At 44.3% G+C, this 26,783-nt stretch overlaps 2 protein-coding genes across 5 annotated transcripts; one reads left to right on the top strand and one right to left on the bottom strand.

Moving 5' to 3' along the window:
• Positions 1-96: 96 nt before the first annotated feature.
• On the bottom strand, positions 97-3,621 carry nthl1 (nth-like DNA glycosylase 1). Its single transcript, XM_047578713.1, has 6 exons — positions 3,420-3,621; positions 2,490-2,755; positions 2,241-2,411; positions 1,963-2,122; positions 1,227-1,332; positions 97-650 (listed from the first exon to the last, which is right to left on the bottom strand). The coding sequence occupies exons 1-6, from the start codon at positions 3,619-3,621 to the stop codon at positions 344-346; spliced, it is 1,212 nt and encodes a 403-aa protein (XP_047434669.1). The 3' UTR covers positions 97-343.
• tsc2 (TSC complex subunit 2) lies at positions 3,542-26,432 on the top strand. Of its 4 annotated transcripts, none has more exons than XM_047578709.1 (42): positions 3,542-3,677; positions 5,849-6,020; positions 6,121-6,207; positions 6,292-6,402; positions 6,495-6,642; positions 7,424-7,541; positions 7,650-7,698; positions 8,259-8,384; positions 8,516-8,589; positions 8,693-8,819; positions 9,080-9,223; positions 9,309-9,446; positions 9,559-9,662; positions 9,762-9,843; positions 10,059-10,214; positions 10,324-10,443; positions 11,341-11,463; positions 11,540-11,646; positions 11,757-11,922; positions 12,551-12,673; positions 12,763-12,897; positions 13,110-13,299; positions 13,543-13,636; positions 13,721-13,823; positions 14,421-14,515; positions 16,483-16,623; positions 19,082-19,243; positions 19,349-19,507; positions 19,993-20,105; positions 20,444-20,686; positions 20,974-21,216; positions 21,881-21,970; positions 23,454-23,611; positions 23,927-24,534; positions 24,782-24,860; positions 24,945-25,031; positions 25,112-25,298; positions 25,399-25,538; positions 25,619-25,697; positions 25,781-25,872; positions 25,964-26,062; positions 26,163-26,432. In XM_047578709.1, the coding sequence occupies exons 2-42, from the start codon at positions 5,886-5,888 to the stop codon at positions 26,328-26,330; spliced, it is 5,703 nt and encodes a 1,900-aa protein (XP_047434665.1). In that variant the 5' UTR covers positions 3,542-3,677; positions 5,849-5,885; the 3' UTR covers positions 26,331-26,432. The 4 variants fall into 4 exon arrangements, with proteins under 4 accessions (XP_047434665.1, XP_047434664.1, XP_047434668.1 ...); XM_047578708.1 differs by lacking the exon at positions 3,542-3,677 and adding an exon at positions 4,266-4,650; XM_047578712.1 differs by lacking the exons at positions 3,542-3,677; positions 16,483-16,623 and adding an exon at positions 4,267-4,650.
• The last annotated feature ends 351 nt before the right edge of the window (positions 26,433-26,783 follow it).

The following is a 26,783-nucleotide window of genomic DNA, read 5'->3' as shown; positions in this document are numbered from 1 at the left end:
TCTAATCTTAAATTGCGTCTCCTGAAACAGCTCTTCAGATCTGATCCCTTCAGGATAAGTTTAATGGATGGATTGAACAGAAAAACATAGTTTCAGTACAGTATCATCAGTAGCATTTTTTATTTGGTAAAAAAAACCCAAAAGCATTATAAAAATATTGAATCTCATATAAAATGTAAATCATGCCACTGTAGTGTCAAATAAAGACCACAAATCAAAGTAACTACAAACATTCTGAATTTATCTAATACAACATATGTTTTTAGTGTGTATAAAAGCATGTTGTATGTCTCCGTGTTAGATGTCCGCTAGTTGCTCAGACAAAAGCCTGAGATGACAAAAATCAAGAGGTAACCTTGGTTTTTATCCTGCGTCTCTGTGTGGTGGGGGAGACATGTGCAGCCAGGGACTTGGTCTTTTTCACCTCGTCTTTGACAGCAGCTTCCAGTCCACGTTCAGCTTTTATTTTAAGGGAGGTGGATGGACTGGGGGAGCGCGGTGATCCAGCTTTAGGCCGCTTTGCAGGAGAGCTCTTGTGCGCAGACGGACAGCTGTGCTGGTTCAAACACACAGAGCAGAGGGGGTTGACAGGCAGACAAACCTGCTGTCCAAAACCCACAAGCAGCCAGTTGATCTCACTCCACAGGTCCCTGCAACATGAGAACAGGCATATCGGCCACTTGTAAGCAGTGCAACAAACTTAAGGTGAACAAGCTTTCATGCTTCTGGCCACTTGGTGAATGTCTCACAGTCGCTGAGAAATACATCTGGCTCCTTATTTTCACTAGTTGTCTCTTTTTGAGCAGGTAGGGTACACTGAGTTTTGTTCAGAGCTGGGTGGTGACGGAGCAAAACGGCACATATGTGGGCTGCAAAACCACAACAGTAAGCTTAAAGGTAATGAAATGCTCCAGGGAACTGCAGTGTCCTTAGGTGCGAGCCCTTCTCAAGTTACATGTTACGACTTGTTAATAAAATTCCTGGTAACTGCTCAGACTGACATTTGCATCCTCAAAATATGTCTTGCAGTCTTGAGTGGATTCATCTACACTCACAATTTAATTGCAAGTAATTGCAGTCCACTACCAATACATGTGTCAGCACTGATCCCCAGAGCCATGTATTGTATGAAGCATTGTTAAGAGTTGACTGATGTGTTAAAACATGTGATTAAGTCATATTTAATCAGGTTGTGCGGGACAGTAGTGAAGAGAACATGCTGTTACCTGGGTAACCACTCCTCCAGGGCCCTGCGTGTCTCCTCCGGGGTCTTGGTTTGTTTCCTGAGCCAGCCCAGCCTGTTAGAGATACGATGCACATGAGTGTCCACGCCTAGACCGAAAAAAACGAACAAAAAAAACACAAATTAGACCAAGCACATCATTAATATGAATTTATAAAGTATTGAGTACACGTGGCTAAAATCAATTCTTTTTAACACAACAGAACTGAAGTACGTTCATGAAGGTAATAACTGTCGCCTTTTGTTTTAAAGATATCGATTTAACCTTGAGGTTGTTTATTATGTTTATCAGGAACATCGGTGGGTGTTGACCAGCTGCTAGTCACATGGCTAGGGTAACCTCCCCTGACTCCAGCTTTGTTTCTCGTGAGAATCTGTGCTCTGCATTTTTATATGCGACTGTACATTCTTGATTTCTGGATAACTGATCTTACTGTGGGACGCTTTTTTCGACCAAACTATTGCAGGTGTAGCCTTTGATGCAAACCCAATGCAGGTAGTGCAGCAAAATACCATAAATAAGCTAATGATTACTTTTAAATTTCTGAATACAAACCTAGAAAAGCTGGAAAAAATATAACTTGGTCGTTCATAGCATTTTCCTGTAAAGACTCTCAATAATCCAATAAAACAGGAAAACCAGTTCACGCTGCCCCGCTAGACATAATTAATGGATTCATTTTGAAGTATCTGCGCATGTCTGAGTCAAAAGCCCGCACCAATGCCGGACACCTGGTCCCAGGCGATGTCCATAGCCAGGTGAGCCATTTTGGGTCCAACTCCCGGCAGGCGGACCAAACCCTCCACGCTGTTTGGGATGTCCCCTCCGAACTCCTTCTGCAACATGGCCGATGTCAGTTTCAGGTACTTCACCTTAGTCTAGAGGAACACAGATGAGAGAAGCCCAGCAGATGAAGGAATGAACAGAGGCAGTTTTCAGGTCCGTTAAAGCTTTGAGTACTAACTCCAGCGATGTCAGGGAGGTTTCTTTTATTACCCTCCAGAAACCAACAGGATAGATGAGTTTTCCCAGTGTCTCATCATCAGTGGCGAGTACATTTTCCACGGTGCAGCCATGTGCTCTGAGCTTCTGCATAGCTGCTGCTGTCACCTGGTCCTTAGTCTGACTGGACAGCATGAGTGACACCAGCACCTGGAAGCGTCTCACCTGTGAGGACAACAGAGAGATCAATTCAGTGTGCTGAATTATGCAGACTTCAACGATACAAATCTGTCCAATGCCTACATGTGCAGGAGCCTGCGTGTCATAACATTTCTCTGCTCCCATGTTATCTACGGGTGCGTCTCGGCCGCTCCTCATCTCAAGAATGAATCCCAGCTGTTTCCTCCAGTCCGTGGGTTCCCAGCGCTCCGTCTTTATCTGCGGAAGACCGTCATCCTCCTCATATTCCACCTTTAGCTGTCTTCTCCTGCGGCTGTGTGGATTCACCGGTAACGCTTCTGTTTCTGCTTTGGGCTGCAAAGTGGTCTGGTGGAGGAGTTCATGACTACCTGAATGAGAAGAGGAAATGCACTAAATTCACAATCCAAATAAAAAATCCAATACGTAGCTGAAAGACACATAAAATAATGCAGAATTTGGTTATTAAAAATGTAGCTACTACTGTACAAAATCTCTGGAGAGATGCTATTCTTACTTAACCGTATCTTTTTGTCTTGCAGCTAGTAACACAATTGATCCTTAATGTTGTGGCTGATCTGTGTATATTTAGCACAATATGGCGCCAAGTGACTTTTTTTATAAAATGTAGAGACATGTTTCCTAACAACTGAGACACTAAATTCACTTTCTGTCAGTTTCTTATCACTCATTTCGTGGCCCCCTAGAGCTGACTTAGGACACCAAAAAGCCTGAGTCAGGAATCACTTCCCTAACAAAGTAGTATCTGCATCTGGACACACTGAGCCTGACTGTCCTCTGAGAGGTGATGATGCTGTTAACCTAACGTGCAGCTGTACTGGAGGCAGCTTGACTCAGATCCACTCATGTGTCAGTGGATGTGATGCCAATCACTTGACGTGAAGGTCTGCAAACAAGTCTTAACAGTATCTTACTCAACATTTGAGCATGCGCAGTAGTTTTTAAGACGTTACATCACAATTCATTTGTGCAGGTTTAACACAGCGCTCAGCGAGAGGTAAAACATTACTTTACCGGTTAAAGAGGAGGCCGAGGAGGGTCTTTGCTCAGATACTCTCGACTCCTCCACCTCCACCTTCACCGCCACAGAGGAAACCGGGTCCTCGTCCCTCCGTCTGCTGGAAAGTTTGGACCGGAGAGAAGTTGCAGGTGTGCAACCGGTAGCTCCACTGCGGGTGATAACAGATCTGGTCTGCATGAAGTACGGGGAAGTCATTGTAAAACACTGGACTACATCACTGACCCTCTTGCAGCGGCGAACGGGAAGCTCAGGTCTGGAGCGGAAGTTGGTTTCGCGTTCGTGATTCCTCGTCACGAGGGCATGAAGAGCAGATTAATCTATATAAATAAACACAGGAAAAAACAACATTAACATTGCATAATTCAATATATAATTAATATTATATAATCCAAATACGATTTCAGTAAATAAAAAAAAAAATTTATGTTATAAGCTATAAAGTCTATTTATCAAATATCAGATAAGAAGTGAAAATAACGCAGAAATGACGGGAAATGTTATAAACTACAACAAGTATTCACGAAGAGTACGTCTGCAATTATATGATTTTAACCGTAAGAATTTACTAAACAAAGCTGTTTTTTGTTGAATAATTAATGTTTCATAATTCACAACAGATATAACGTTAGCAGTACATGTTTCATTGATTGCTTCAGTGCATACTGTTTGGGTTAACACTGGCAAATGTGTTATTTCTTCACAACCATACAATTACACAATGTTATATTTATCTGAAAGCGCCACTTACAGGCGGCCTGGCCACGGTGCAGCTTCTGCCCCTATAATGAAGCCAACTCCACTACCGTCAGCGCCGTTAGCTAGCTGCTAGTCTAACTGCTAGAAATGCATCATTGTTAGTCTTTTATATCACAAATATCAGATAATTAAACCGCTTTACGGGTCCGTTTTACAGCAGAACACTGCTAGGTTACGGTTCTGTTGGCGCTTTGCTCTTCATTTTCCATGATATGGAAAACTAGGAAACTGCTAACAAACTAGCCGGAGGATTTAGCGCCCCCAGAACTACGTTTCCCATGAGCGAGTGCGTCAAACGTGTTTTTGTAGGAAGTGCCGCTGTCAGAGCATTAGTGTGTCATCCGGTTGAGGAGTGGAGGACTGAGAGCAAGCTTTCGGCAGCAGACAGAGTTATATCAGTGCACCCACAGTGTAGGCTGCATACGGACGAAACTGCGACCGAATGAAACCGAAAGCGACTTAAATAAGGTGAGAGGAGAGGGGGAGACGGGCGAGGAGGAGGAGGAGGGGAGGCGCACTTTGAGCTAGCAGACCTTCAGTGCCACAGAGAAACGCTAGCTTGTGACAAGCAACGCAGAGCTAAAGGTTCAGCAGCGCCATTGTGCATTTCTCATAATAATGGATTGTTTATGTTGTGTGGTGTTCTCGGGTATAAGTGGCTCTGGTCGGAGGATACCTTGCACCGAAGTGGTTGTTGTTGTTGTTGGACTGAAACAGAACAGTCGTTGTCTGTCTGCTCAGCTCCTCTCCCCTCCCCTCTGTCTCTCTGTCAAGTCCACATGACAGCAAATTCTTTAAACCTGCCCCCTGGGTTTACACATTTACAGGCTGCGACTCCGAACTTCACTCCTGAAACATAAATGGTGCTCTCACCCAAACGACCAAAATCATATCCATTTTCCATATGAATAGTCCAACGAACTTTATTTGTTCAGTAGGTTATGCTTGGTGCTGTACTGCGACCGATAACTTTATTAACCCGGTCTGATCTAGTGACAGAGGCTGAAATATAACCAACACAAGGACAGTTTCAACGCCATAATACACTAATCAGCCCCAGCATTAAAACCTGCAACTTGTGAAGTGAATAACATTGATGGTCTCATCATAAGGTGATGCTGTGTTGGGAAACCTGGATCCTGGTATTTATGTGGATATTATCATCACCTGACCGTTGTTGCAGATCAAGCACACGCGCCGTCCTTCCTTAGGCCGCTTTTGATAAGTGCTGACCACTGCAGACCAGGAACACCCCACAAGAGCTGCAGTTTTGGAGATAGTGTGCAACTCTTGTCGAAGTCTCTTAAATTCTTCTTATTGCCTGTTTTTCCCGGGTTCCCAGCAGCAGCTTTGAGGCTGAAAATGTTCACTTGTTGCCTTTGTAATTCCCACCTCCTGACATATACTATAGTAACAAGATAATCAGAGTTATTAGGTTTCCATGTTGAATGGCCCGGGAGATGTACTTCTTATAAGAGATGTAAACTCATGGACATAGAAGTCATGCAACCTGCAACCTTCTCATGAATGATGTGGTCAAAAAAGAAAACAAGGACTTTCCTGCAGTATTTATATTTATGGTTAAAACTATTACTACATGACAACTTGAGCCTTGGGAGAATGGATTATAGTGTCTGGAAACAATGTTGGTGTGTTTCTGTTGCAGGCAGCCAGTGTAGTGTGTCACCTCTCCACGCTAGGCCATGAATAAACAGCCGAGCAAGGAGAGTCTTAGGGACAAGGTGAAGGGGATCTTTGGGCTGGGAACAGCGAGGCCGCCAAATAAACAGACCGACACCAAACCCTCAGAGTTCATCATCACAGCTGACATTATCAAGGTGTGTAGAAGAGACTGAACACGTCATCAGCTTTTTATTTTTAGCCCCACTGTGTTTTGCATTGTCTCACGGCCTTCCTCATTCCCCCGACGTGTTTCAGGAGCTGCAGCCAGACTGTGGCCTGAGCAACCGCATTCGCATGATGAACCACATCTGCGATCTGGCCAAGAGTAAAAAATTTGAGGACGTGAGTTTTCTTTCTCTGATACGCTTAACGAAAGAAACATGTGCATTGCGTGTATTTATTAAAAGCTGTGCACGTGTCATTCAGAATGCTGTGGAGGCTGTGTGGAAAGCTGTGGAGGACATGCTGGCTCCAGAGCAGCCACCAGAGTCCAGACATGCTGTCCTACAGCTACTTCGAGCCATCATACAGGGACAGGTATGAACACACACACACACACACACACACACACACAAGATCATTTTAAAAACGTTTATCTTGTTTCATAAAGTTGTAACGTTTATATTAAGGGAGAGCGGCTCGGTCCTCTGAGAGCCTACTTTTTCAAGGTGGTCAGGGACTACCAACCGTCCAACGAAGACCTCTCAGACAGACTAGAAGTGTTTAAGGCCTTGACAGAAAACGGGAAGGACATCACATACCTGGAGGAGGATATAGGTAAAACATTCGCCTGCACACCTTTATATATGAACTGCAATCTTTTGTTTTGGTTCTCAGAATTGAAAATGTAGATTCCACTGATATCAAACAGGCCTTCACCATTGAAGTAACCACTATTAAACACGGATACGACTGTAGCTCTGTCACGTCCCGCTGATCAGTTCCAGCTTGTGATCAGTGCTGCCTTTTTCTAGGTGAACTTTGTGTTGACATTACGCAATTCTGCAGCTTGTTTCTTATCATCACATTTTGGCCACAGCAAATTGTATTTGGAGCGCTAATGGTTTGCACATGTTGATTTGAAAATGTGCCTCGTCCATGTTAGTCAGACCTCTGTTGGTTTGAAACCTGGCATTTTATATTAAATGATATTTGAGCTGCACTGGTGGTTGTGTGATTTTGTAACTTGAATAGCGTCTACACACTTCCTTGGCTGTTCCTTTCGTGCACTAGTGAAAACAAATACATTCCTTCGCTAAATGTTAACTTCGTGGCTGGGCTGTTGTTCAGTTTATGGTGAAACAGCATCAGAAAGGTGGTAAATCAACTGGAAGGTATCAAAATAATAAAAACACATGTCAATACAACACAACACATTACAATTCAATAACACTACAAACTACAGCCTCCAAAATGAAAACACAGTTGAATCAACAGCTCCCTCAGATATTTTAAGCTAACGCTGAATAGCATAGCCTTTGCCAAGCTAAGATTTTGTGCAAACTGTTCTATTAGAATATCCTATTAAACCTGGTCTGCTTCTGTTCTCTTCTCTCAGCACGATTTGTCCTCCTGTGGATGGACATAGGCCTTACCTCAGATTTTCTCCACGTTTTGGTAAATTTAGTGAAGTTCAACAGCTGCTACCTGGACCAGAACGTCTCCCTCATGGTCCAGTGAGTAAAAGCTCCTCTCTCTCTCACACAGACGCAGAAAAACACACAGGGTGTTTTTTCCCCATAGTCAGGAAATGTTATTAACATGTTCTGTTGTACTCTGTGCAGGAATATCTGTCTGTTGTGTAACAGAACAACTTCCTCAACAGACATTGAGGTTGGTATTTGTTTTTTTTCCAAAAGTCATTGGAGCTGCTTTTGTTTACTGGCAATAGACTCACACAACGGGAAGGGCCTGCAGTTGTGTGGATATATGGTGTTGTAATAGTAATCCATGCACAACCTATGTTGTTTTAAACCCTGAAAGCTGAATTGTGTGGATGCAGAGGGACACAATTATCACCATGTCACTATAGCAAATTGTCCATTAAAAAACCTCCATACAGATGGAGGAAATCATATTTCGGCAAGATTTTGCTGATTATGAAACGTTAATAGAGTTCTGGTTTGTGTGCCTGCATCAATACTGATTTCTTCAGGTTATCATTGACTGGAGAAGAGTTTCCCTGCAGATATCATGATCAGTGACGAGAGACTGTAAAGTCCTAGTTATATTAAGGCTGAAGTGAAGTATCTTGCCGTTGTTTAGTCAAAGTAACATGTATAAATAAAAGTTATTTGGAAAGGGTTAGTTTGTATTCACCATCCTCGGCACAAGTTGAACTACAGCCATCTGTACTGTCGTTATATGTGATTGTCTGTGTTTGTTGTGATCAGGTGGCTCTACAAGTGCTGGATGCGGTAGTGTGCTATAACTGCCTGCCCTCAGAGTCTCTCACCGTCTTCATCATCACACTCTGTCGGACCGTCAACGTCAAGGAGTTTTGTGAATCCTGCTGGAAGGTGAGAGAACACGTGCGCACACACACAGGCCTTTTGTTTGAAGGCCCTGATTATTGACAAGTGCCTCCCCTGGTCTTTTCTTGTGTGTTGTTTGTTCTTTTCTCATGCTGTGCTGCTCTTTGCGTCCTCAGCTGATGAGGAAGGTGTTGGGGACTCACCTCGGCCACAGTGCTATTTACACCATGTGCCGCATCATGGAGGAGAGGTATTGTTGCTTTATTACATATAGAGTGTGTGTTCATGAACATATGAATACTGTTGTAGAGAGCTTGATTCTCCTGTCCATGTTTCTCTGCCATCTACACTAGGATGTACATGGAGGACGCACCATTGTTAAGAGGAGCAGTATTCTTTGTAGGAATGGCACTTTGGGGTGCGCACAGACTCCCCGCGCTCAAAAACACACCAACACTTGTTCTGCCATCTTTTTACAAGGTAACACTAATTCACATAAATGCAGTCTCATGCCATTAAAAAAACTAACATGTGTTTCTGTTGTTGTCCAAACATGATTGTGTCCTTTAGTGTTGTGATGCACTTGTGTTCAGAAGAATTCTCCAGTGTCTTGTATAGTATTGTGTGACATAGGCTTTGTGAAAGTTTGTGTTCATAGTCGTACCAAAAAAGTCTTGCGTCAAACAGGATGCAGTGAAACCTGGACAGTATGAGTGAACTAAAGTGATTGTTGCATTCAGGCCATGTCAAGTGCCAATGAAGTGGTCTCCTATGAAATCGTCCTCTCCATCACAAGACTGATCAAGAAGTACGGCAAAGAGCTGCAGGTGGTCACTTGGGACATCCTGCTGGGCATCATAGAGCGACTGCTGCAGCAGATCCAGGTACACGTACATAATGTATATTTCACATGCAGACACAAAGTAAAATGGCAGCTCTTGCTTTACTTAGTTCGACTTGTCCCCATAGACGATAGGCAGTGCGGAGTTGAAGGCCATCGTGTACGAGCTGCTGACCACAGTGGAAGAGCTTTATGAGCAGAACGGTTACCACGGCTCCACAGAGAAGTTCTTCAGTCTAGTCGAGAAATGTGCTGATAAGAGACCTGTAAGAGCTTTTGAGTGTCCACACTCTCTGTCACCCTGTGTTGTTGTTTGGTTCTCTCTGACACACACACACAGTGCTGCTTCTTTAATAATCTTAATCTCATGTGTGACAGGATGCGTCAGTGCTGACCCTCATCTCGTACAGGGCCCAGTCTATCCAGCCCGCTAAGGACGGCTGGATCCAGAGTCTCTACCGTCTTATGGAGAAATTCTTCAGGTAGGATGCAGGTTACGGTAATTTCCTTGTTATCCTCAATCCTATATTCCATAGCTGCTCTGTCTAATACTTTTCTCCCCTACTCTGTTTTTCTGAAAGGAATGAGAATCGCAGTGTGATTAGGATCAAAGTTCTTCATATCCTCTCCTTTGTCCTCAGCACCAACCGACAGCTCTATGAGGTCTGTGAACATCAGCACGTCCGTCCACTTGACAGATATAGGCTACTGACAATGTCTATTGCATCTTATACCACAGCTCCAAGTTTTACTGGTGAAGAACAGTTAGATATTGGACTCCTGTGTGCTGCTGTTGATGTTGTAAAAACTGATGTTTGTTTATTGTGTCTTATGGTTGGTAAACTGTTGTTTATTGATCCCCTCCCCCCTCCCTCCAGGATGAGTTAATTGAAACGGTGGTGATCCCTCAGCTCGGTGGGATAGCTGAAGACCGGGATCTGGCTGTCAGGAAACAGGCCACCCAGCTGCTGGTGGACCTCGCTGAGGGCTGCAACACACACCACTTCACCAGCCTGCTGGACATCATAGAACGTGTACACAAACAAGAAAGCACACACAGTCTCACAATAGCCTTCACAAAGTCATTTCATTTTCTTAATTTCTGCTGAGCTGGGATCATTTACGCGTTTGATTTCTTTTTAGGTGGCCAGCCGCTCTCTGGTGTGTTCGGGGCCCCTGGAAGTTTCTGAGAGAGACCCCATGGCAGAGTCTCCTATGGAGGATGTCAGGACCGCCATACTGGGCCTGCTGGAAATCCTGCAGGTACACGCATGTAGAAGTTCATTTAATTCATCCAACTGACTTAAAGAAAACAGTTTCCAAATTTACAGAACATTACTTAGCTCATCTCCATTAAGACCCAAGAACTTATTTTCAGCCTTTTTTTTTTTTTTTTTGAAAACATTTGAAAAACCCAAATGGTCATCTCATGATCTAAACCTACATCAACAAAATGTTCACCAGGAATCGTGTCTTTTCAAACATATATCAAAAATGCATGAAAATGCATTAACTTCGTATATGAACCGAAGTGACTTGGCCTGGCTTGATGTGTCTCACATCAGTTTCATTTGTTATGTTTTTTAATATTAAATAATGTCCAATAGGAATTTCAAATAAATCAGCTTTTTTAACTTATATTATCTGCAAATCAATTCAAAGAGCAGTATCTGCGTGTAGTTTAATCTAACGCCAAAATGCCATATCAAGAAATAGCTGTAACTACATGTAGTAATCATATCGACTGACATTTTGTTCACTTGGTTTGTTATTCCATCTAATTAAATTAGTCGGCAGCTTCGTGACAGAAAACTTTTTTTGAGTAGCATTACTAAATTTTAGATTAAAAATGAAAGATTCTTTTGGCTGTGGACTTTTAATTACTGCAGTTGATATTCTTTAACAAACCAAGCTTGGTATTAATATCAAACTGTTAAAAATTTTGATTGAGGGCTGAGAAGGCAAAATAATCAAGTTACAAAAAGAATATTTCCATCTGTGCCATCGTTTTGCACCCAGCCTAACAAATTGAAACCCCTTTCCCTCAGCTTACTCTTAGATGATGGAACTAAAAACATGAACCTTGAAACCGAGAGCAAAGTGGGAATCTGTTAAATGTGGAATCTGGCGATAAACCTTCATAATTTTCTCCTCTGGCAGAGCAAATTGTACAGCCAACCAGCTAGCCACGCCAGTCGTGTTTACGAGTTGCTTATCAGCCACCTGCAGCTTCACTACAAGAACAAGTACTGTTCAGCCATCGCTTCCAGTATTAGACTACAGGTATGGGTGATACATTTTTCATCTCTTATTTCCTGTGCATGCCCGCGGGCTAATTTATTTCATCTTTCTCTTTCAGGTGTTTGACTTCTTCCTAATGATGCGCGCAGATTCTCTTCACCGTCTTGGGGTTCCTAACAAAGATGGCGCCATGAGATTCAGCCCTTACTGCTACTGTGACACAGGGTGACGAAACACCCGCACACTTTAGCCTTTCACTTTTACACCTTTGTCTTATTTTAATAATCAAAGTCAAAAATAACAAAACTATAACTCAATGTGATTTGTCGTTTCAGCGAACCAGAGAAGCGTGTCACTGAAAAGAAACCAACAGGCTCGACGTCTCCTCCTGCTGGCAGTCCTGTCCCCCCTGCAGCTCCTCCCGCATCAGCAGCCTCGATACGCTCGGCCTACCTTCCCTACGCACCTGCCTTCAGTGTCCTTCTGCAGTGCCTCAAGATGGTATACACAAAATGTCACGCAAATGCACTTAATCGTGATTATTTGGGAGCCTAGAGTCACTATATAATAATCTTCATTATTTGGGAGCATAGGGTTATACATAGCAAAAAGAAAAGTGGTTATAAAAACAACACATATCTATGGGGGGAATCACATCAGGGATGTTGCAGATACTGTTGAACTGCGAGGCTGTTTGAATGACAACAAGACTTACAGCAGGATCTCCCAGCTACATTTAAAGATTTTGAACATGAACATTGAGTGAAACACAAAGACTGCTGGACTTGTTTACTTGAAGATGTTCCCCATGCACCCAGATGTCTGTTAAATGACTGGTAAGGAGTTTAAGTTTCCATTAGGAACATCTGTGGGTGGTGCACACAGAATTTATTTATACTAAGCTTGGTTGCTGTTTTTTCCAGATGAGTGATTCTTTATATGACAAGATACTCTCCCAGGCTCAAGGATGTTGTTGTCCTCACTGTTGCTAACTAACCTTAGAAATTCAAGAAAACCAAACAAATCCAGCTGCCTTTGTTTATGTATTCTTATTTTTTCCCTTGAATATAACATGACAGATGATGGAAAATATTCACAGAAATAAACATGGCTTATTTTTTCATTTCAGGAGACAGATTGGAAGGTTCTGAAGCTTGTCCTTGACAAGCTGCCGTGGACACTACAATACAAAGTCTTGCTGCTCACGTCACAGTGCAGCTTAGACCAACTGTGCTCTACACTCTGCTGCATGGTAGTGCCTGGTTCTACATTTACAAGCTAACCTACACACTGTACATGAAGTGAATGCATTCTCCGTTAATCTCTTCTGTTCCTGTGTAGGTCACGGATCGTCTTATCTCGGAGCGTTTGAAGAAAACACCAGAAGGGTTCTCCCGCACGGACGTTCAGCTGGCAGTGGTCCCCGTCCTTAAGGCGATTACCTCCTACCATAATTACCTGGAGCAGTCGAGACAGGTACGAATATGAATATGTAGGAGCTGAGAGCCTTCTGTGGCATCACCTACAGGTTTGTAGGATGCTGTAAAACTGCCGCTCTAGGCAGATGTTTGGAGCCAGAAGATCCACATTATGCCAACATTGGTGGTTTTCAGGCCTTTTACAGACATACACAGAAACAACCTATGTAGCTGGAATGACATTAGTTCATTTCCTTCCCCCCTTTACAGAGAGAGCTGGTTCAGTGCCTCGAGACGGGTCTCATTTACCGCTGTGCCAAGCAGTGTGTGGTGGCACTCACCATGTGCACGGTGGAGATGCCTGATATCATGATCAAGCTGCTCCCCGCTCTCATCGTCAAGCTCACCCACATCTCTGCTACAGTTGCCATGGCATCACCTATGCTTGAGTTTCTCTCCAGTAAGTACTAAGAGCTTTTTGTTATCGTCGCGTCTGTGAAGGTTCATAGTCTCTTGGTCATGGTATATCCAAAAATGCTAAACAAAGGCAACTGGACCTGAGTTCTGAAGTGAAGATGCTACTTGGGCCAAACTCTACGAGTCTGGCTGCTTTTCTTTAGTGTTTTTTTGGATAGCCGGCCAACATTTTCTGTGGCAAAGGGAGCACCTGGTGACAGTGATTGACTGATGCGTTTCTTCACAGCTCTGGTGCGCCTCCCCCATCTTTATGCCAACTTTGTAGCTGAGCAGTATGTGAGCGTGTTTGCCATCTCGCTACCCTACACTAATCCCTCTAAGTAAGTTCTCACACACGTAATCTTTTGTATTTTCAGATGCGCAGACACTCTTTGACTTGTATACTTTCTTCTCACTCCCCTCAGGTTCAATCAGTACATCGTGTCCCTGGCCCACCATGTCATAGCTATGTGGTTCATACGCTGCAGACTCCCATTCCGCAAGGACTTTGTCCAGTATATCACAAAGGTACAACTCCATTTCAAACTAATAATACAAAGTGAAATGATGCAACACAAAGGCAATCCGCCTACGTGTGAATCAATGTCATCAGCGTGCTTTCATCTCATTCTTGTGCTAGCGCATTCATGAAAGAAACTACAGCGCACTTATACATAGTTTAGTTCTTACTGAAACAACTTTTCTAAATCTCGCTGTGTTGTCAGTTTCACAGTGTTGTAAAGAATGAGGTTCTGATGTTTTCCTGTCATTGTCAAGTGATGATTCCTCGTAGCAGGAATTAGGCATATTGGGAAATTTGCCTCAGTGCTTTCTTGTAGAAAATAAGTTCAGCACTCTCCTTCCAGTTTGTTCATGTGAAGCTACAGGCAGTAGGAACATTCCTGTTTCAACCACAAAATAAAATAGAAATAACAACAAGCAGAACATCATGCATATCCAAGAAATAGCCCCATACACACCCCCCTGTAAAAGTACACTTTGGTTCCTGCTTTACTCCTGTTTCCTTGTCCTTTATGCTAAGCCACGCTATAGTCTCCTGGACTCACTTAATAATTTTTTTCCTTGTCTCTGTGACCATACATGTCCTTATGTCTCTTTTTTCAGGGTTTGCGTTCCAACGCCCTGCTTCCGTTCGATGACAGCCACGAGCAAAGCCCGTTTCGCGCCCGAAGCACCAGCCTCAACGAAAGGCCCAAGAGGTAAAGCATTTATTCACACCGAAAGTGCTGTGGTACAAAACAGCGAACACCTCACGCTGCCCATGCGGCCATTTCTGTGTTCGTGGTTCGGGGGTTGCCAAGGTAACAGGGGACTCAGCATGACTAGCACTGTGGCGCAAATGTTGCGATGACTCTTCTCAGGTTGCCATGGTGATCATTAGTTCATTGTGTGTGTTTTTTTTTATGTTTTTAATTGTGTTCTTCCTCTGCCACAATTAGTTTTTTTTGTCACTCCCCCTCATCTTAATGACGTACAGGGGTGGACAAAATAACATGAACCCTGTGTAATGTCACGTTATTTTAGATTCATTCTTTCATTGAATTGTGCAGATGTTTCTGTGTCTGTCACCTGTGTCTACAGTACAGTACATACACAGCAATGCTACGTGGAGAGGACTATTTCCTTTTTCCTCAGTCACAACTCACCATCTCACTGCAGTTTATGACGTCAGATTTTACACGTGAAACTTCTTTCACTTTGGCTGAACATTGTACAGTAAATCACACATTCAAAGGTACCGCCCACTAAAACAAAGCATAAGTGATCAAGACAGGAGGGGACTGAAGTGATGTTGTTCCAGAGACCTGGGTAGTGTCCTACTCTGCTGGGTTGTGTGGACAGGCATCGTAACAAAAGTGACCTGAAAGGACAATTGTGGGTGTTTTCACACAAGTTCTAAAAACTGGACGACGTGGTTTATCAACCGGTGCCTACGGTGCTTCTCTCAGAGACCCTCGTGGCTTTACCAAAAGAATATGACACTGTCTCCCCATGTGTCATCGGGTCCAGAGTTTCATTGTAGCCAAATGAAACATATAGTCCTCAACAGTATTTGTGCCCCCGCATTTGCTCGTTAATTAAAAAATAACGCTCATTAGACCCTTGCTGCTCTAGTAGCAAGGATCACTCCACATTGCAGCTTCCCACAGTAAAAATAGCTTCTCTGCTAACTTCAGTCTCTACTCATCCTCTACATTCACCGCCCTCAGTTTATTTCATGCTGTGGTATCATTGTGTTTGTGCTGCTCATTGCTCGCTGTGGGGTTGGAGTACTGCACGTCACATTCCCAGAGTATCTAAACCTTTTCTCTGACACTACTATTGATGAGGTAAACATTAAATTCAGACAGATCAAAGTGTCCTTGAATACAATGGACTATGATATTCTGATCTCACTTTTAGTATTTAGTCAAGATTTATTGTACTCCAACCCTCAGGTTTAATCCAGCATTTCTTTTCTTCTCGTTGTTTTAACTTCTATTACATAAGCCCTGTGCTGAGTCTATCCCTACTATTATACTACTAGTGTTCACTTTAAACCTGCTGTGTGATATAATGTTTATTTTGTTGCTCTCCTGAATACTTTTCTGTGTGTGTGTTTTTCTTTCTTAATAGCAGAAGCTGTTTTTACCCTTTGCCTTAGCTTGTCTGGTTTCCATTCAGTTGATGTATATTCTTTTGTGATCCTCCTTTTCTTTCTCCGCTCTCCTGTGATCTGATTCATGATGTTCACTGCTGTTAATTTTCACCTTGTTTTGTTTTTTCTTCATTTGACCCCCCTCCCTCCGCTGCCTCCTGCCATTGGGTGCTGCGTTGTGGTTGTGGTTTTGGGGGGTGGTTGTGTCATCCTGGATCCTTCCCACATTGCTCCTGATCCCCCTCCCTCCTCCTCGTGTGACGCCTGCCCTTTGACGTTTGTGGCCGTGTCCTCTGTACCCCCTCCCCTCCCTCCCCTGTGCGTGGTATATGGCTCCACATCGCCTGCTCGCGTCGCTCTGATGCGCGGGTGATGCCTCCTGCTGTTTCCTGGTACACATTCAAACCACACTTTTCCCCCCACACTCCCAAACCACTGCCACCTTCACGATGACCCTCACTGCCACCGTAACGCCATCCCTGGCCCGTTCCCCTCGCCCTTTTCCGTGGACACTCTTCACCGCCCCAGTCTGCGGGCGGCAAAAGTGGCAAAGGCAGCAGCAGCGGTAGCCAATAGCAGCAGCTCTCCAGTTAAAGAGCTGAGGGACCTATCAGCTATGGACGCTTTCCGCTCCCGCAGCATCAGTGTCTCCGAACATGCGGTCCGCAGGTTAGAGAAGAGCCTTCTGGGTAACAAAACAAACAAAAATCAACAACAACCCAAACACTTGCTTCCTACACTTGTTGCTTCCTCCATGGGATGGTTGACGGGGTGTAGGGTCATTGTCATGCAGGTCCGTTGGGGTGGGTTTTGGGGTGGTTTGTTGCCAGGGACACCTGGAGCGGGTGGTGCATGCTGGAGGAAGGTTTGTGTGGCAACATTTTTGGTTTGGCTGTGGTCATACTCGTGACGTTTTCGACATTTAAGTCTCTCATGATTTGCTTTTGCATGCAGTGTTTGTAGACACGTCTTAATCCACGATGATGTTCTCCTGTTTGATTTTGCTCTAACACAAATTATGCTTTTGTTTTAGTCTGTATTTAATTTACCTTTGCTCTGGTTTGATTTTTGTTTTGCTGGGTGTATTGCTGACTGGTTTTGATTAACCTAACAACACATGAATGGCAGGAGTGCCCGGAGCAAAGCATGTGTATTCAAAATGAAGGGATTTCGTATTTTTCACTGACACCTTGCAACCTACAACTTTGACTCCCTCCTGTTTGTGGGAGAGCACTTCTGCTTCCTGGGCCAGTGATGGGGCAACACAGCAACACAACAGCTTTGTCTGCTTGCTTGACGTAGTTTGGGTTTTTATTTCACTCCATTCACACAACCACTGTGCTGCTATGACCATGGCAATCTCCTAGTGTGAGATTTTAGGGCTATCTGGGCTAAGGTGGACTCATCTTGACCAACAGACTCAAATCATTCGTTCACCATACACGTATCTACCGTACGCAAACACATTGCGCCCCACTTTTCTCTACACTTGTTGTTTGCTTGGCTGACCTGCTCAAGTCTCTGACATATGATCCAACACTGCAGTTGTACCATGTGGCTTCAGTGCCAATACATTGAATATGTCATATTTCCCAGCAGATGGCAGCAGAAGCACAGTATGTGTGAAATCGTTGTTTAATGTAAATCACATAACTTCATGGGTCTAAACAACTGCAGTGTAGATCTGTTTAACCTGCTTCAGCTTCAAGTGGCTGCAAATCTGCATTGTTCCTCAGTGCTGCTTATGTGTTTTAAACTGTGACTCCTGGTGGACACTTATTCCATCTCAAGGCCACATGACCATGTTTCAAAGTTTGAGACTTTAATGTGCAATAGTTACAGACAAAAACCTAAGTGGGAAAAAAATGAAGGCTAAAACACGGTTTTATTTGGTCTCTAGAGCTTTTGTTGTGCTGCTCATTCATGCTGCACTAAAGAATCAAATCATTAAAGTTTAACTTTTTCTAGTTGGTTTGTGAAAATTGAATAAAATGAAGCTGGTACAGGGCTTGTAAAGCAGGTATTATTTCAGTTGCGAGCATTTCATGGTCATGTTTTCTTGTGTGCGTGCCCACTAGATTTTGAAATAATAACAACAATAATAATAATAATAATAATAATAATAAAAAAAAAACAAAATTGAAGAATGGTGAGTATAACTTGTGTGGAATGGTTGTTAATTCACATTCTGGGACTCGGCCTGAGAGAGAAGGACTTATTCTGACTCCATCTAAAACAAATAGTACATCTGCACGACAGTACTAGGTGTCTGTCTTGGTGCATATACTGTATGTTCAGGATTAGACACACACTTGAATTGGATTTTGTACAATGCATGGCAGCCTTGAGAATATTGACCTTTATTTGAGATATATTCCTGTCAATGCAGCCCTTAAATCATGTAAATTGGACATGTATAGCTACATCAGTTCTGTAATTCTGCTTTCTGCCCAGTTTGTTGAATATTCACTTCTTTATTTCATCCTGATCTGGTTATCTGCCTGTCATTATGATGAACACAGGCATCTCATTTGGCTTGGATTGTTATTTGTTTTGAGAGTGTTTACTTCTGAGCAGCTTACAGCAGTCTTTCAATACACATTTAGTGTCTCTCTAGAGCTGACTGAGATGGATGTTAACATCATGAATTTGCTTTTAACCTCATTTGTCAAGTAAAGCACACGTAATGATTCTTATGGATACAAATAGGTCCTGCGCACTCTACATCAAACACTAATGAGGACTTTTGGCTTCAGCTGAGACATTAGCGCTTCGTTAAACACCCTGACTCACACGTAGCTGCTACCTGCTGGTTTTTCAAAAACCAAAATATGTTACAAATCAGATCCCTTTAGCCTCCTACACGGAGCTTATTTACATATAGGCAGATAACCAGTGGGGTTTCACTGCCTAGGCGGCCACTTATCCCAGCATGTATCCGTATGAATGTTTGTTTTGCATGCGATATAAGCAGAAACATGAGCTTGGTTTGTGTTTTTTTCTGTGGTGGTTTCCTCTCATTTCTTACCGTACCTGTATATCAGAATTTGCATGTCTCGGTGTGCCCTCCTCTCACTCCTCTCCACCTCCTGCTGTTGTTAAGTCATCTCTCTGTTCCCTCCTTTAGGATGCAGACCTCAACCACCACCTGCAGTCTGGGCTCTGCAGATGAAAATGCAGTAACTCAGGCAGACGAGGGGCTGAAGACTGTCCACCTGGAGCTCACGGAGACATGCCTGGACATGATGGCACGATATGTCTTTTCTAACTTCTCTGCGCTGCCAAAGAGGTTGGTGCAAACTTTATTTTATTTATTAATCTTTTTAAATCAGTTAACTCTTTGCGGCAAGGGTTAGGGTCCAGCATTGATTTTGGCCTCTGACTGTCACCTTAGGTCCCCCATCGCCGAGTTCCTGTTGGCAGGCGGTCGCAGTTTGACGTGGCTGGTGGGCAACAAGCTGGTGACCATAACTACGAGCGGAGGAGTCCGAACACAAGCACTACTGGGCCTGGATATGTCTGAGCGTCTGGGAGGAGGCGGGGAAATGACCAGGTGGTGCACACTGTCACAATATTTCTTCTTCTATTTACTTGACTCATATCTATTGCATTTCTGCCTGAGGTGAAAGATGTGATCATCCTCCGTATTTGTTTTTCCTGTAAAAGACTTCTGTCACAAATCAAAGCTCTAAAGAGAGAGGATGTTGTTTTCTGTTCACGCGAACAGCTTGAGGCGAGTCTGTGATATGCGGAAAACAAAATCAGACTCTACTTCACTCGATTGTAAGCTGTCAGCTGGTCCACCAACCACATGATTGGTCCTCTAGAACCACTATGAGTTTTTTCCTGTTTGTGTTTCTGTGTAAAATGTTTTGATACCTTGACATTTTTCATATTGATTTCCTTTACTCTGGTTTCTAAAAAAAACACCTGCAAACCTAGTGGCACTCACTAGAAGCCCGTTAATAATACACGACAGAACTGCTAGTGTTGTCTTGATAGTTGTTTTGTAATCATTTTGCTCTCCTGAGCCTGCAGGTCGGATCCGTCACTGCACACCAGAATGACCAAAGAGGCTCCAGCCAAACTGGAGTCACAGTCAAGTCAGCAGCACAGCAGGGCCACACGTATACGAGTCCGCTCCATGTCAGGTAATACATTTCCCGCTTGGCAAGTAACACTTAACACTTAAATGGGAAATAATGGGTCTCCTTGCTTAAGGCATGTGAGAAGTATTTGCTGCATTATTCATCAGTACTCTGCATATGTTTGTCAGTATTTGTGTTTGCTACAATACCTTGCCTTCTATGTTTTTGGCAGATGTGTATTTTTTCCTGCACAGTGAATAACATGTTTTTATTATGTGTTTTAGTATATTTAGTGTCATTAAAGCACAAACAAATGATGCTGTTTTAAGCTGGCCCTGTGCAAGAGAAGATTTAGAAACATAATGCTTACATTCCTGTTATTGCCGCTCTCACTATACCAGGTGGCCACGCTCTCCGTGCTGGTCCTGCTCAGAGTCTAAGTCCTCTGGTGTCCCCTTCGGAGGGCGAGTTAGCTGCTCCGTTGTCTCCCTCCTCTGGTCCTGCCCTGGATAGTTTGGGCCCTCCCTCCTCCAACTCTGCCACTGCATCTGCTCCTCCGCCTCTCAAAGACAACCCCAGCCTGGCTGAGTTTGTCCCCATGCTCACACAGGGGTGGGCAGAGATCTTCATACGGAGGCCATCAGGTACGTCACCAGTCAACAAACTCTTTCAGTCTCTATGGCTCAGTGACTGTCTGTTGTTTTGTATTTTTAACATTCTTAGCTTTTGCCATAAGTGCATATTAGCTCAAGTTTTTTAAAGCAGGTCTCGCTTTTAGCTGAATTTTGTCCTAAGTGGTAAAATATGAAAAGCTTTTAACAGAGGCTTGACACAGATGAAACACGTTTATTGGGTGATACCAGTATGGTTTAGTTTTCAGTTTTTCGCCCTGTCTTCCTCTTTGTATTGGTCCTTCTCTCTGTCATTACAGGCAACACGAGCTGGTTGATGTGTTTGGAGAATCCGCCCAGCCCCTTCTCCTCTGAGCTTGGTAACATGCCGCTTCAGGAGCTCTCTAGTGTCTTAATGGCAATGGAAGGATTGAAAGAGCCTCCTAGTCAGACGGCCAGCGCTCCCGCCAGCACAGCTGCACCCCCGCCTGTCCCCGAGCCCCTACCCCAAACACATAGCAATGTGGGGGGAAAGGCAAACCTGATCCAACGCTCCAATACTGGTGAGCAACAGTCTGAAACCTCTGGACTGAGGAAGCGAGAAATATCAGAAAGATTATGTTTGATTATGTGCTGGTGACTTATTTGTCCAACAAATCTGAGATCATTGTGATTTGAAACACACAACACAACAGTCAACACAACAGAATACAACAGACATCCAGAATAGTGAGCTACAGGATGGAAAATCTAAGCTGACTAATACATGAAATGTTATGCATGAAGGCATCTTCCTTAAATGGACTGAGCCAAAAGCCTAATGGTCCATGACTACTTGATAAGAACCTGCATGCGATGAATAGCCAACTTGGATTCCGTCAGGTCAGTGATTGTCTGATATCACTGCTGTGACAACCTCTTGTTTATAAGTCATGTTTTCCTCCTTTCTTTTTTTCAGAAGCCTCACTTTCAGTGCTGCCAGATGTCTCATTTTTTCTCTTGCTCTGGGGCTCCATTCCCTCCAGTTATTCACCCTCACATTTTGTCTTTATTTTTCAGCTTTTTTCCTTCTCTTTCTTTCATCATTTATTTCCTCATTGCCTTTGAGTTTTTTTTTCCTCCTTGTTCTGACTGGTTTCTTTTCATGTTTCTTCAACCTCACCACCATGCTGGTTTGTAATGTGGCTTCATGTGCCACCGGCCCGTCTGCTGGCATCCCGCCTGCAGTGGGTGACTCTCTCTGGTCTCTGGGTCTGGGCACTGCCCCCCCAGGCCCCCCGGCCCCTGGCAGGTTGCACAGGAGCATTTCCTGGGCAGGTACCGTCCACCACATGTGTGACCCCACACCTCCCCTCTCTAGAAAACTCCTGGTGTAGTATATTTCTTCTCACTTGTACAATACAGCAGTCTACAAGCACCAACTACAAGTGTTTACATTACACCCTGCCGCACGTTATCCCTTTCTCTTAGAGATAATCACCCCCCACACACACAGTTAAATACCACTGATGAGAAATTTCGTTCTTCGTTTGACAGATCAGTGACAAATGCCAATAAATTATCTTGAATCTTGTAGAATAGAATATCAAAACCATCATACATTAGTCATATCTGTCTGTTGACCATGAAAACACATGAGGAATCTTTTCGAAATAGCTGCTGCTAAAGTTAACCATCTCATGGTTGCAGATTCATTTTTATCAACTGGATCAGTGACTTTTTGAAGTGTTTGAAGTGTAGCGACAACCAGAAGAGAACCTGTCTCGTTTCAGTCGTCTCATCAAGCGTTAGGCAACGCCGCAAGGACTCACAGTTCACAAAACGTCACTTATCCATCTGTGCAAAAGACTTGCTGTTTTATGCCTGAATATTGTACAAGTTAAGAAATTCAGCATTTCTGCTTTACTCATCGGTCTTCTATTAACACGGGGGGGGGTCTTCTATGAGTGATGATGACAACGTGCCTGCACTCCAATCAGTCAGGCCAATGACACCTCAGGATCAATCATGATTTCATTTCTGCCTCCTTTCATCAGTTTTCTTGTCATAATCATCTTCTCTAACTCTTGTGTTTCTGAAATATACTCCCAGGTTGACCTTTAACCACTGATCGTCTGATGTTGTCAACAGGAAAGCCCAGACCTCATCTGAGTAACATGCACTTCCTGGCTTTACTGGGTTGACCAGTAGGGCGATGAAGACGTTCTCTGAGCTGCAGTTTTGAGGGCGTGTGCGATTATTATTGCGTTTCTCTTCTTCCCATTTGAAAGGAGAGAGCGAGAGAGAAGGAGAGAGGGTTGTTTGAGAGATATGGGGCTGGGGAGCCTGGTCTGGGCTGCTGTTGCAGTAGCTTCAATTTGTTTTGGCTGAGATAACCAACAAACCAAACTGATGCATGCGTCTGGATGGAAATTGAGTAGATGAACCAGTGCCGGATAGATGCCGCCTGCCGCACTGATCTGTCTGTCTGGGCTGTCTGGCTCAGTGTTTGTAGGTGGGATTCACTGTAAGGTCACGATTGTGCACATGGCTGTTTGGCTGATTAGCTCTCAGTGCGTTGATTAGTATGAGCGGGAATGATCGTATGTGTTTGTTGGTAATGTTTAATGTGACTAGAATGTGCGTGAGGTGTTGAAGTCAAAATGAATGTTTGTCAGAATCTTACACCTGAATAAATATTTTGGTTTCTGATTATGTAACTAACAGCGGACAACACTACAATGTTTGTGTGTCTATGCTTCGCTTCTCTGTGTGTGTGACCAACTTTAAGCCCCATGGTTGTCGCTGTGTCCTGCTGTAGACTCTGTGGTGGTGCTGGAGGAGGGGTCGGGGGTCACCGCTGCACACACCCCTCCTGACTGGCTGGAGAGTGAAGAGTTTGAGCCAATGCCCTCTGATCCCATCTTCATGTCTGCTGACAAGTTCACAAAGACCCCGCCGCCGGGGACACTCAGCAGGGTACGGATCTGGTGCTGGTCCCTGTTAACAAAAACACACATGCACACACATCCTGACCAACAGCTGGAGCAGCGACTGAACAACACACCATTTACATTTAAGTCATTGTGGTCCAACACAAACCTACACTAGTCAGCCACAACTTTAAAACCACTGTCAGAATAAGTAAATAACATTGACCATCTTGTGACAATTCAATGTTCTGCCGGAAAACTGTCGGACCTGGTGTTCATTCATGTGGATGTTACTTAGACATGTAGCACCCACCAAGACCAGACGCACTGTCATGACAGTGCTCTTCTGTTTAACTTTCAGTCATCCTCCACCTCCAGTCAAGATGATGAAAAGTCGACTCTGGAAGAAGTGAGCGAGGGAGCGATTCCCATTGATCAGCCCACGCTGGGTCCGTCCACCCCCGGCAGCCAGGGTCCCGACCTTCTCTTCCAGAGCCACACTCAGTCCCAGAGCCACGGGCTTAACAAGTCCAGCTCATCTCCGGAGCTCCAAACATTACCTGAAGCCTTCACCAAAGCTGCCATGGAGTCAGAGAACGATTTGGAAGACACACCTCGACCCAGAGCTCCCTCGGATGGTAAACCTCAACCCCAGCAGCCTCATTTTGAAAAAGACAAAGTGGAAGGAGGCACGGGAGGGGACATTAATGGACAGGGCAGTCAAAGTCTAGGAGCTGAAGGCCTGGGTGTAGCGCCGTCTCAGAGCGGAGGAGCAGTGTTGAGGCTGGCTTTTCCAGCAGCTCCAGCGCAACCTGGACCCATCTCCCCCAGCGGAGGCCACCGGCCACGGGGACACACCATTTCCGTGTCAGCGCCCTCCTCCAGGAGGGAGAGGAGGACAGAGAGGGACTCCTACCACAGTCGACCTGGACCCAGCAACACAGAGAAAATCTCTGGACTCAGTCCCAGGTACTCTGCACTTTTACACTAGTAACTAGTGCAGTGCCTCAGTCTTGCCAAATTTATTGATACAATGAATCAAGGGAAGTCACTAAACACATCTTGGCTCCAATTACAAGATCCAAAGTGGCAGTCTGCCAGTGGAGAAAATTTTAATAATCTTCGAAAGATTGTTTGAGATGAGAAGAAATCTGGAACTGCCGGGTGTAATCACATTTTTTAATTTGCACGTGTCTCTTCTTTTCGTCTCCTCAAGCTTTGTCTTCCTTCAGCTGTACCACTCTCCTTTCTTTGGGAATGAAGCCAACAAGCCGCTGCTGCTGCCCAAAACCCAGGTGAGCTGTCTCTCGGGTTGGACCGAAATTTGCTGTTGTGTCACGTAGACAAAGTTTACAGTGTGGTGTGCTTTCTTATGGTAGGTGATAGATCGTGCTGTGAAGGTTCTGGACCAGATGCCTCCTTATGACACCCATAAGATCGGAGTGGTGTTTGTTGGAGCCGGTCAGGTGAGGACGCACTGCTTCTAGTCTCAACTTATTGTCCTATCATTTGTAAATGCTCTGACACACGTCTTCATCGTCTCCAGGTTAACAATGAGGTTGCCATCCTGTCGAATGAGTATGGTTCGAACAGGTACGCTGCCTTCCTCACAGGCCTTGGGAAGTTGATCCACCTGAAAGACTGCGACCCCGACCAGATCTTCCTGGGAGGGCTTGACCAGTACGGAGATGACGGCGAGTTCACTTACTGCTGGCACGACGACATCATGCAGGGTCAGTGCTTGTGACAGGATAAATAAAGTCAGATTTATGATAATTTGTTTTTCTCAGCCAGTCTGCTCTGCGTGTTATAAATGAAATTGTGTCTCTGCAGCTATCTTTCACATTGCCACGCTGATGCCCAACAGAGAGAGCGACAAGGGCTGCTGCAACAAAAAACGACATATTGGCAACGATTTTGTCATGGTGGTGTACAACGACTCTGGAGAGGAGTACAAACTGGGCACAATCAAGGTAGACGCACACTTTCGGAAGTGTGTGGACAGTATAATCTACATTTTTTCCTTAAATGCTCTTTTTTTTTTGTCCTTTAGGGTCAATTTAACTTTGTGGAAGTCATTATAAAACCACTGGATTATGAATGTAACCTTGTCACTCTCCAGTGCCGCAAAGGTGAGCTAAGTGCTCTGTTTTTTCTGGTGTTCTTCCTGGTTGCTGTGAGTCTGTTGTTTTTATTCCTTCTTTCTGCCTTTCAGACCTTGAAGGGTTAGTAGACACAACGGTGGCGAAAATAGTTTCAGACCGCAACCTTCCTCTCTTAGTCAGACAGATGGCTCTGCATGCAAATGTAAGTCTTCCTCTTATCTCTACCTCTCACATCTTGTCAGACATGCGTGGACACCCTTACTCAGCCTGGACTCTTATTTGTTACTCCCCAGATGGCCTCTTTGGTGCATCAGTACCGAGCAAACCCCTCAGATGCGTACGCCTCTAAATGGCTAGCAAGGTTGCGACACATTAAGAGGATCAGGACCAGAGTAAGAACGGAATAAATGGATTGTCAACACTTGCTGCTTTGACTTACTGATTATTTCCCTTGAACTGAATCCATTTAACTCTGCCTCTGCTGTGCTCCAGGCTCAAGAAGACATTCAGTCCCGCTCGACTCCCGGCATCTCGCTGACCCAAGGACACACTCAGCAGAGCAAGTCTTTTCAGCAGAGCACTCCAGCACCGAACCCCGAAGCCTCCGGGCAGAGGAAAAGACTTGTATCAACAGTGGATGACTTCACGGATTTTGTTTGATTACATCTTTTGTCCTGGCAGATACTCACATGCACAACGGCAAGCAGCGTGTGTTTGTGTGTAAATTTGTGTATGGAATAAAAAGTGACCATGAAAAAGGTTTGAACTGTTGGGCTGTGCTTCTTCCCCAACTAGAGTTAAACCCCAAACACACGTCTTCATTCATTCATTTTCCATCACCGTCTCTCCTCTAGAGGGTCGCTAGGGGACTGGAGCCTACACGAGAGACACAGGTGGTCAGTCTATCTCAGGGCTGGCACAGAGACAGACAGACATCCATTTACGCTCACATGCACACATACGACCAATATAGAATCACCAATTAACCTATGGAGTATGTCTTTGGAGGGTGGGGGGAAGCTGGTGTAGGAAGGTTCTGGGTGCACCGGCCAGTGAATTCAAACCCAGAACGTTCTTACTGTGAGGAGTCGGCAGTAATGACTACACCTCTGT

Source organism: Mugil cephalus, chromosome 2 (genome assembly GCF_022458985.1).
Source record: "Mugil cephalus isolate CIBA_MC_2020 chromosome 2, CIBA_Mcephalus_1.1, whole genome shotgun sequence".
Classification (NCBI taxonomy): Eukaryota; Metazoa; Chordata; class Actinopteri; order Mugiliformes; family Mugilidae; genus Mugil; species Mugil cephalus.
This window is presented reverse-complemented; position numbering and strand designations above follow the sequence as displayed.